The following is an 11,434-nucleotide window of genomic DNA, read 5'->3' on the forward strand; positions in this document are numbered from 1 at the left end:
TTTTTTTTTTTTTTTTTTTTTTTTTTACTTTTCAAAATGTTTTGGTATGGTGTGGATCCAGCTTTTGCTTTACTCTCTGGGCCAAGAAGAGCTTGGTCACTCAGCAAGTCATTGTATTTCCCTGTTCTGAAGAAGAAAGTCGATGGGTGGATCATTTCCTATGCCTGTCAGTGGCAATGCATCTCTGCAAGTGTGTGGGCTGAGCAAATCTCACTCTAAGGACAAGAGTTATGGGTATGCAGGCTGCAAGTGTGGGGCCAAGCAGACTTCAAGTGCAAAGACATGAACAGAGGGTGGCAGTCATTTCCCTTCCCTTCCCTTCCCTTCCCTTCCCTTCCCTTCCCTTCCTCACTACCTCAGAACATGGCCATCAAACCCAACACACTGCACCTTCAGAAACTGAAAAGTAAATTAATTTCAGGTCTCCCACTTTTTGGGCAAAAATTATAAGCCCTCAGTGCTGTGCAAATGCAGGGCTTCTCCTCCTCTGGATTGCTTCTTGGAGCTGAGGGCTGTAACTGCAATAGGTGGCATTCAGCACTTATGCCAGGCTCCCTCAGGTGTGACAACTGGGTGAGACTTCTGTGGCATGGTGCTTTCACCCCAACTTGGGAGACAGGGTATTGTGTTAGGCTGTAGGAAGCTACAAGCTTGCCTCTCTGACCCTAAGCAAACAATGTATAGATCAGTTCATAATGTAATTCCAAATCAGTCTTGGCACCATTAACATTATCCCATTCTAAAGAGAGATATTTTTAAATAGCTTTCAGATGCCTGAACATGGTCAGGACACAGGACCTGGAGAGCTGTTTTGCTGGTGTTTCATGCCGGACAAAGAGTGCCCATGAGGCCACATTTGTCACAGCCATTGTGACATCTATCTTTTAGAACATGATCCTTAGTATTTAACTGTAGTTTGGAGTCATCACTGTAGGTTTAATGTAGGTAAAATACCAAGAAAAAGAATACTGCTTGCACTTTAAAGAAAAAATAAAAAAGCAAATACTTCATTTTGAAGCCATTCTTAGTAGCAGTTGGGTTGCTGACTTCTTGTACATTTATGTACAAATTCAGAGCATTTATGCTGTTCAGAAGACTGCTCTTCAGGCAGAGCAACTACATTTTAGCAGCTTGCCAAACAAGAATAAGGTAGAAGGGTAATATTTCACTCCTACCCTCAGCTATTCTTCACAGTAATGAGATGGTGATTAAGAGGCTGTTTCTTTACCAGCAAGGTTTACAGTAAGTAGCGTCCTTTCCTTGGACATACACTAGGTAGTTGGGTCTATGATCCATCTGCCTGGGGCCATCTCAGAAGGTTTCATGTATTCCTACAGCCTCTTCATTCACTTGTCCAGGCACTCTTTTTCCTGAAAATAAGATCCAGCAGCCTATTCGCCAATGCCAGACCTAAATTATCCACAGACACACTCCCAACTTTTCTTTCTTCTCCAGGTATCTGCCATTTTCATGTTCAGGAGCACATGATCTTACTAAATGAATTGTTCTTTTTGAAACCAAAGAAATGTATAACAAGACAGTAGTACGCAGCTCTTTTTCTCTGTTTCCTCCAGGTGTCTTGGTGGATTTAAGTCGGAGTCCTCTGCAACACACAGAATACTTCTTTTTCCCCAAAACTAATTTTCAAGACTCTGATTTTCTCTCTAAAATGGCTGGTGAGATGCCCTTTCTTTTATAGGTGTTCAGTCATTTCCTCTTCTCTCACCTTCAGATGAACCTTCCTGGTCTACTGCAATGCCAGGGTATTGCAGTACTTATCAGATACTTTACTATTTCAGCTAATATCTAGCTAGAATCTGAATTTGAAATGGGGATGGGGGGGGATAACTTGTGAAATAACCAGTTCTTCATTGAAGGGTACCTCCATTTTACAGGACAATTAGCATGTAAGAACAATATATGTTCAGCCTTAGGCCTGCATCCCAGTATCTGGATTTCTCAGCTCCATCTGGCATCTAATAAATGAAGTCTCATAAGTTCAACTCAGACAGCAAAATAGTTTTTATACATTTATGACAGCCATATAGAGATGTATTCATTGTGTTTGAGACCATGAATGTGTAAATACACAGGTCTTCCCAAGTAACCATAACAAGCCTTCCTGTTTTGTTTAAGAAATTGTGAGCATCTGCATAGGTTAAAAGAGAAAATTATAATAGACCTGGGAGATTTCCTTTATAACCGTAACTTTTCAGAGCTGTTAAGGATGATACTACAGTCTGATTGATACTGCCAACATATGACACCAGTCCTTGGAAGGATTACTCTCTCTGCAGCCTATGTAGTACACAGCTGTACATTACATTCTCAAGTGCATTGTGTTTGCATGGCAAGGTTTTGGTAGAGGGGGGGTACAGGGGTGGCTTCTGTGAGAAGCTGCTGGAAGCTTCCCCTGTGTCTGACAGAGCCAATGCCAGACGGCTCCAAGATGGAGCCACCGCTGGCCAAGGCCGAGCCCATCAGTGACGGTGATGACATGATGTGTCTCCATGACAGTGTATTTAAGAAGGGGGATAAAAACCTGTGCAACTGCAGCCGAAGACAGGAGTGAGAACATGTGCGAGAAACCACTCTGCAGACACCCAGGCCAGTGAAGCGGGAGGGCAGGAGGTGCTCCAGGCACCGGAGCAGATTCCCCGGCAGCCCGTGGCACAGCCCATGGTGAGGCAGCTGTGCCCTGCACCCGGGGGGGTAACGGGGGAGCAGATTCCACCTGCAGCCCAGGGAGGGCCCCACGCCACAGCACGGGGATGCCCAAAGGAGGCTGTGACCCCGTGGGCAGCCTGTGCTGGAGCAGGCTCCTGGCAGGACCCATGGGGAGAGAGGAGCCCACGCTGGAGCAGGTTTGCTGGCAGGACTTGTGAGCCCGTGGGGGTCCCACACTGGAGCAGTCTGGGCCTGAAGGGCTGCAGCCCATGGCAGGGACCCACGCTGGGGCAGTTCATGAAGAACCGCAGCCTGGGGGAAGGACTCCTGTTGGAGTTCTCTCCCTGAGGAGGAAGGAGCAGCAGAAACAGTGTGTAATGAACCGACTGCAACTCACACTCCCCATCCCCTTGCACCACTGGGTGGGAGGAGATAGAGAAAAATCAGGATTCAGGTTGAGCCAGAGCAGAAGGGAGGGGTGGGGAAAAGGTGTTTTAGGATTTGGTTTTATTTCTCGTTATCCAACTCTGATTTGATTGGTAATGAAATAATTTTTTTGTTCCCCACTTACAGTCTGTTTTGCCTGTAATGGTAATTGGTGAGGGATCTCTCCCTGTCCTTACCTCAACCCACAAGCCTTTAGTTATATTTTCTCTCCCATGTCCAGCTGAGGAGGGGAGTGATAGAGCGGCTTTGGTGGGCACATGGTGTCCAGATAGGGTCAACCCACCACATTAAGAAAGGTATATGTGACAAAGCACACACATGCCTATGACACTTTGATAACCTGTGCTGTTTCTTAAATATATTTCTATTGCTTGAGATGCTCCCTAGGTTGTTTATTTTTCTGGAATGAAAAATGCCACTCGTGTTTGTTTTTGTTACCTTCATTCCCTCCTTTCCCTGCTCTGGGCAGGAAAGCACTAGCAGCTCTGCCTCATAGGTTGGCAGGAAATTTAAAACAGCAGCAAGCTGTTGCTTGGACCACCCCCAGACTTTTTTTTTTTTTTTTCCCCCATTGATGCAGGAGACTATTTAATTGGGGGCTGACTTGTCAAACTTACTCGTTGATGCTTACCAGCAGCTGCCTAACCACTAACGGTGATTTTTTCCTCCCTTCCTTCTCCTTTAGACATGCTCCCTACAATGAAGATGCTGCTGAGCCTGATTGCTCTGTTTTCTGCTGCCCTGTTAGCCAACACAGCCCCTCCAACTTGCTACTCAAGGGTGTTGTCTCTGAGCAAAGAAATCACGGAGTCCTTTAAGGAGTTACAGACCTCCAAATCTGTGGTAAGTCTCCTTAAAAATTGCTCCTGCAAAGACACAGCAGGTTGCTTGGTTTTGACACAAATTTCTCTCAAAACAAAATCACAGTGGTCTTTCTTCTTTCTTGCAGGACTCATGTGTGGAGATGCTGCCCAGGCTGTACTTGGACATACATGTAAGTTTTCACAGTACTTTCTTACTGCTGCGCAGTAAAAGTAACTAATGAAAAGAGAGGATAACTCTTAGGATTGTACTGTAGAAGAGTGCTTTGAAACAAATTTTTAAAAGGTTAATTAACTAGAGAGATGAGTGACCAAAAAAATCACCTCTTTTTGAACCTTATTAAAATCCCTATGGAGCTTCTTGTTTAAAAATTCAGAAATGAGGAAGTAAATATTTTGAAGTGATTAGCATTTGTACATTATTAATTTGTTGTGACAGAGCTTTTTCGAAGTTAAATATGGGCAACAAAACTTTGAATAATAATTTAAAAGAAGAAATGAAGAATAAACTTCCTTCACTTACTAAATCTACTTTGTTTTAGATCATGAGTGACTTCTGGCACTGCAGTCTTAATAAAAACAAGTGCAGGAATACCTTGCTGGTTTTCCTGCTTTAAATAGCCACTTGCTGAATCCAGAAAGAAAAAGTATGTCTGAGGATATGGAAGTGTGATACTGAGAAAAGACGGCAGTAGTCATCTCCCAGGAAAGACAAAATAGCCTTCTGCACGCATAGTTTATGTTATCATGTTCTGCCCTGGGATATTCAACATATTTAGCTTCTTCTCCTAGTGCTTCACTGAGTAACTGAAAGGTAGAAAATGTCAGATAAAGCAAGAGATGTCTGACACATTATGCCAGAGGCAACTATACCATCAAGTCTTGCAATTCAGGACCCTCTAAAGGCCAATTCCAGAGTTGCCAGTGCCTCAATTCATTGCAAAGACCAAGCAATATGAGTCCAGTGCCTCAGTTTCCCTTGCTTTAAAGCAGGACCTGAGATATTTATTTACCTGCTTCGCAAGGATGTTGTGAAATCCATGTTGGCTTTATTTTGACAATGTGAAGGCTGAAGTAAAAATTACTCTGAAAAGAATTTTGCCTGGTGCTCATGGTATTGCCTCTTGTATGGGAAAAGAAGAATCATGCATGTGAGATCTTGATAATCTTTTCACCAGCTAAATCAGGTGCTCTCTTAAAACTGAGACAGTGCACCTATTCTGTAGGTAACTACCTACTACAGGAGCAGATTTGATTGTATTTGCACCACTCCTCCTAAAGGATGTGAGAAATAAGCTGGCAGACCAAACCTGTGTCTACACACTTTTCCAAGCATTTATTTGGACCAAACATCTTGGTTATGAAATACTGATGGTGAATTTTCCTAACTAAAGGTTACAGCGATTAAATATACATCCAGGTAAGAATTCAAGGTTCCCACAGAAGCAGTAAGAATTTTGGAAGTGATGGACAAGGAACATAAATCTGTGTTTGTGCAGGGTTACACATACCTCTTTTGCATGCTTTGCAGAATTACTGTGTGTTGGCAAAACTCCGTGATTTTGTGGCCTACCCCAGATGTGAGAGAGTGCTTGAAGTGAATGAGCTGAAGGAAAAAGCCCGGAGCCTGTACACCATCATGATCTTCTACTGCAGAAGGGTAGGTCAAGATACGCCAACAGGGACATAGTCTCTGCTTCTTAGCCCTCTCTTGTCTCCACTCTGTCCCCTGACCAGCAAAACTGGATCAGGGCCTGTGCTTCTCAACGTTGTGCTATCTTATGCCTTCCTCCTTATAATTGTTAGCCTCCTCTTTTGTTCCTCTAGGACTTGGTGTTCCTCACTGATGACTGTAGTGCCTTGGAAAATCCTATTCAGCCCTCCATCATTGAGAGCTAAAAGGGACTCAACCCAGAAGTTGTACCTGGGAAATTTTCAAGGAGACCAGGAGTCAAAATATGTATACGCAGTCAACTACAACATTAACAACTAAGATTTTTTTCAAGCACACTAGCAATATTATCTCAGACCTACCCATTTTTCTCTGTCTTGGCAGGAAATGAACTGCATGCCTTGCATACCTACTGAGCTGCTAGGGAAACCACGGTTAGAGAGCATTTTTTCATTTGGCAAGGTATGATATTTCAGCTTAGCCAAATGTATAAGGTATGTTTTGTTTAAACATTAGATACTAGATTCTTTTTTACTCTTCTATGAATAACTAGATTCACATAAAGAAAATATATCGTGACCAATACTGTATCCTGACTTAGCAGTTCTTCTTTTATTAGATGGGCATGGAATGGCCTATATTTGTTTTTCTTAAAGTGTTTGATAGAAGTGTAACTCAGTGCTGGCAGATGTCTCTCTACCTGTATAGCTCATATATATATGCTGATAGTTTTTGATGTCAGACTTGTAAGAATAGAGGTGAAAGTAACCTGTTTCTGTGACAAACTAAATAAAACCAGCTTTCTAACCCAAGATGCTTGTGTTACATCATGTCTTTCAAGATCAACCTGAAAGTGTCATTCTTATAACTTACTTTTCACAATCACTTGCAAATTGCTTTTCACAAGTCACCTTTAGCTTTGTTTCCATAACAGTGCAAACTTTGCTGTGTCTGCATGATTTGACAATGTGTAAGTTTCTACTGAGAGAATTTTTCTGTACTGCCAACAATTTCTTTGATAAAATTAGTGAATTTTTTAAATACTGTTTCTGCGCTGTGAGAATGCAAGTTGTGAGGCAGTGGCTTAGAAAGCCTATCAAAGGTTTGGACAGATTGTTAGAGCCCATATACTGGCCTACTAAGATTAATAAAATTTCTAGATAATAGTTCCAGAGTCATGGGTGCCTTTATTACCTGATGGACATAAGTCCTTCACACCCAGCAGCTCTTTTGTGCCAAGAATAGAAAGGATATTCCCCATGTTCTTGGAAGGAGCTGCTATTATCCCAGAGAGTCTCCTCCTTCCCTCTCTACAAGTGGCTCCTTGCTCTCCTGTACAGTATTTTCTGGTCATCCATCTGCAGCACTGCCAGCCCTGGTGATTTAATTAGTGGTCTCACTGTGTTTTATAAAAACCCCAGCTTCTATAATCATGGGATTGTGTGACAATCACAGCTCCTCTATTATCTGTCATCCACTGAATAAACATCTAGTGGTATAAAACAAGATGATTGACAACTGTTATGAAGATAAGTGAATCATAACAGGAGAAAATTGTGCAGGGGGAAAAAGAAAAAAGGGTTTTTTCTTTATTTTGGAATTACCCTGTCCTGTAGAAACTACTAATCTGATTTTAGCTATAGAAAATTTGACTATCTCATTGAACCACTGAATAAGGGTAGGAAAATCTGGGAGACATACAGAGGAAAGAAAGTAAACAAGTGTTTTTCTTTCTAGTTTGTTTCAATTCTAAGTGTATATTCAAGGAATGTACCTGTCAGACTTTGTACTTGTCTCCTGAAGGTGAGGTCCTCATGTGCTAACCCTACTCATCCTCTAGATGAGCCATTCTGCCCACAGGCAGCTCACAGGAGTTCCACTCAGGTGTCTCTACAGGCATCTGGTAGAGATGGTAGCAAGCTCAGCGATCTGATGTAGTACCAGGCTGAACTCAAAAATGTGCAACAACTCGAATAGTCATACTTCCAGAAAAATTATTGCTTAGTTTGCCTTTTAGGATCCTCCTCCTCCTCTCCAAGACAGCAACCTCTGTACAAGATCCTACACACTCTAGAGATACCAATACCATCTTTTCTGCATCACCTGGACGTATCCAAGGCCAGCTCCTTCAACAGCAGCCACATCCTGGAGTAAGGGCACCCATTAGCATGCTAGCAAGGAGCCCAATACTCACACAGGGTGTGTGTAAGCACTGGCAGCTCCCTGGCTCAAGGAGAAATGCAGGTGGAGTTGAACCATTTGCTTTCAGGCTCTACATTCAAGCTTTTCCTCCCTCTAACCAGGGGCTCAACCACCACCTGGGGGGGCAAGCAGTTCTGGGATAACATCAAGGGCTATACACTTCCATACAAGTACTGAAACCACATGACAGCCTCTGCTTTTCATACCTTTTTACAAAGACAGACATGGATGTACCTTGCAAGAAAGTGTGGTATGGTCACCACAGGCCATGGTGTTTGTAGAGCTAACCCAGGCACTGGGTGGTACACATGCTTGAAAGCTGGTAGCAGAAGCTGTGAATTTTTGGCTGTTTTTTCCACCTCCAGATGTCATGAGTTTTAAGCACAGTCCTGTTGTAAAGCTTGTGTTGTGTCTTGGCAAGCAAAATACAGAGCAAGATGCATTTCCTTTCCCATAGAAGTCCACACAACTCTGTCCCTAGAACTGGATCTTGGGTAAAGCCTGTGCAGGTAACCATGGCACTTGTGCCCCTGCTTCTTTCCTGTCACATGGACACACACTTTTTGAAATGAAGTATTTGGTGAGGATTTTCTCATGGATCTTCTCGTAACTCCTCTTTATCCTGATTTATCAAAGTAAATAAGCCTTCCCCAATTAATTTTGATGGAACTCGTGATCCTAAATCCAGATTTCTCCTGTAATATTACTGTTCTTTCAGCCACCTTCCAAGTATACTTTCTTCTGCTTTAGGCTGATTACATTTGTGAAGAAGATGTAGCCTAATTTCTTTAGGACAAAATATCTTGCAAGAAGTCTTTGGAATTGGAAACAGAGTAGAAGTCATTACTTTATTTGTATTGCTTTAGATAGAAACTTCAGCCTTTTCATGACTGACATATGACTTAGCACGGTTACTAACAGCTCAGTTCTAGACTATTATATGCTACTTTTGCAGAAGCTGAGAAAAGCAGCTAGATGCTTTGGGGACTATACATACCTGAATGGACCTTAAAAGCCTATCCTCCATTTGCAGATGCTGTATATTTTATTCCGAGAAACAGATTTGTTTGGTCATTGGTGTGCTTTTACACCAAGTATATTCCCTATGGTTTTACGCTGTGACTCTCTTCACATTCTGTATGTCATTTTAATGGAAAGTGTGCTGAAAGCAAGGCTATGCTCTTTCAGTTCACAGTAACCTGCTGTCACTCAGACTCTCTTAATGAGATTTGTGATTAGATGAACCCTTTTTAAGAACAGCATCTTTTTCCAGACTGTCATGGTCCAAGGGAGAAAAACACTGATAAAGAGATCTAATGCACTTGTAATTTGCCAAGAAATCATCCACTTCTCCCTTTCAGTAAGATAGTAAGTTTACCAACTTTGTAATTTACCATTATACCAGGTTTATAAGGAGCAGTGGAACCATTCGTGTAGATGAGCATTTATTCCTGCAACACAACAGCCCATGGTTGTTAGGGCCCCAGCCAAAAGGGAGAATGTTAAGGGATTAAGTATTTGTTGCAATTTGTCAACTGGCATCATGCCTAGCTATTGCAGAATATTACTAAAAGCACTTCATTAAGAATCTGCACTCAGTTTATACAATCATTAGGGAAGAATTGTAGAAAAACAAAGAATCTGTTCAGTTTTCTTGCCTGTTGAAGGAGGTTTATTGGATGGAGCAGTCAATCCTAGGACTAGATTTTCTTTTGCAGACTTCTATCTACAAGAAGCCTCACTAAAGAGCAATCCTAGGACTGCTAGACTCTCCACCGTATTATCATATGAATCCCAAGGTAGGCAGAATGGTAGGTCTTGGGGACTGACAGCAAAATCATCCCAAGACTTTAATTTCCAATTTTGCCAAAAAGCTATATTATGGATTTTACTAGAACCAGTTCCTTTCCCATCTCTTTTGTCCAATCACATGGGTTTTCCTTAGGTAGTCACTTAACAACTCATACATTGTTTTTTTGTGAAACCAGGTTAGGGATGAGGGTTAGCAAATGTCTAGCTCCTGACCACTACCCCAGGTCAGGAAAGATGGCAGGCTTCAAACAGATAATTAGATCATTCAGTGTGAGAGGTTCCATTGGATAACAAGTGACTTGCTACTAATTAATAGGGTACAAACTAAATATGGTCTTGTGAAATCCTTTTTAAAAAAAAAAAAAAAAAAATCAAAGAAAAAAGAGTAATGCAATATTGGTGAGGAATCTGACCTTTTAGGTTGTACACTTTGGAGCAGAGCATTACTTTGTCTAAACACCAGATTCAGGAGTGCCCATTTGTCCATTGCACCTTTACCTGTGTGTGTGGCATCTGTGGGTTGACCTAATGGGTTGCCAATGGAGATCTTTCAAAAATTTCCTACAAAGCTAATGTCTTGTAAATAATGTTACCTTACAAAAATTTAACCAGTGTACTTTAACCAGTACTTTTTTTCACATTAAAATTTTCTCATTTTTGGAGTGTATGGCAATGCCAGTGAAAATTATGATAGACAAGCTCCACCGACTTTATCTGTGCAACTTTCTGTATTCACACTTTTCTTTTAGGCTTGCGATGGCCCGGAATCCTGTGCTACCTAAGATTTTACCATTAGCCTGCCAAAATGAAAAAAAAAAAAAAACTGTCTGCAAGGGAGCTGCTGATAGCTGAGTCAAAATTCAGAGACAATGTCCAGAGAAAGGCCATGATCTCATTATGAAAAGATTTTTCATAGTCTATGTTTCTTCAGCATAGGGTAAATGCATATCCTCAGATAAATAATATAATATAGCAGTGAACAGAAAACCAGTTAAACTGTCTTTTGAGGACAGATAAATACATATAAACATATATACCCTGAAATCCTGTTTTACGTTTGTAGGTCCGTAAAGAGGATGTGTTCAGACAGATAAGAGGATTTTGAAGCCAGACAGATGTAGGAGGGAAGAAAAACCTCACCAAGGATATTTTGCAATAGATTGAAATATACTGACATTACTTCAATATTCAAACCTTACAGAAGAAAAAAAGCCAAAGAACAGGAAAGAAGCTTGAGACCTTCTAATGCATCCCTTGGGCCCAAGATTACCTGGCTATCCCAGGTCATTCCTGATAGCAGTTTGCCTGAAAGATTTTAAGAAGAAGTTGATCTAGAAAGCCCACAGCAGTTCAAATCCATCTATTCCAGACCCCTCCTTTTGTTCCAAAGTTTTACCTGGCACTCAATTTGTCCTCTCAAAATTTAGGCCCATTGCTTCCTGCTTTATTCATCACAGAAACAGGAATTGGATTGTTCTTTTTGTCTTTGCGTCAGACATTAGTACATTTGAAGGCTTCTGTCTCTCTCTCCCTACTCTACAAATTCAATTCTTTCCATCTTTGTTCATTGATCAGAGAAAACATGACCCTTCTTGTTAGCTTTCTTCTAGCTCTCTCCACTTGGTTCCCACCCTTTTCGAAGCACAGTGCTACAAGTTAAATATAGATATCCAGATGAGGCTTTATCAATGTCAAGTAGTGTAGAAAAAAAGATCTATCAATAATGTTCTGACAACAGTAGATTACAAACAAAAAATAATCTCCAAGATTCTGAAGACATTGTTACACTTTTTTATTTAAATTTTAAGATGAA

At 41.4% G+C, this 11,434-nt stretch overlaps 1 protein-coding gene across 1 annotated transcript; it reads left to right on the top strand.

Moving 5' to 3' along the window:
* The first annotated feature begins 3,703 nt into the window (after positions 1-3,703).
* Positions 3,704-6,419, top strand: CYTL1 (cytokine like 1). The gene is made up of 4 exons (XM_026847320.1): positions 3,704-3,957; positions 4,064-4,108; positions 5,467-5,595; positions 5,763-6,419. The coding sequence occupies exons 1-4, from the start codon at positions 3,802-3,804 to the stop codon at positions 5,832-5,834; spliced, it is 402 nt and encodes a 133-aa protein (XP_026703121.1). The 5' UTR covers positions 3,704-3,801; the 3' UTR covers positions 5,835-6,419.
* The last annotated feature ends 5,015 nt before the right edge of the window (positions 6,420-11,434 follow it).

This window comes from Athene cunicularia (genome assembly GCF_003259725.1).
Source record: "Athene cunicularia isolate RWA chromosome 4 unlocalized genomic scaffold, athCun1 chr4_part1, whole genome shotgun sequence".
NCBI classification, from domain to species: Eukaryota; Metazoa; Chordata; class Aves; order Strigiformes; family Strigidae; genus Athene; species Athene cunicularia.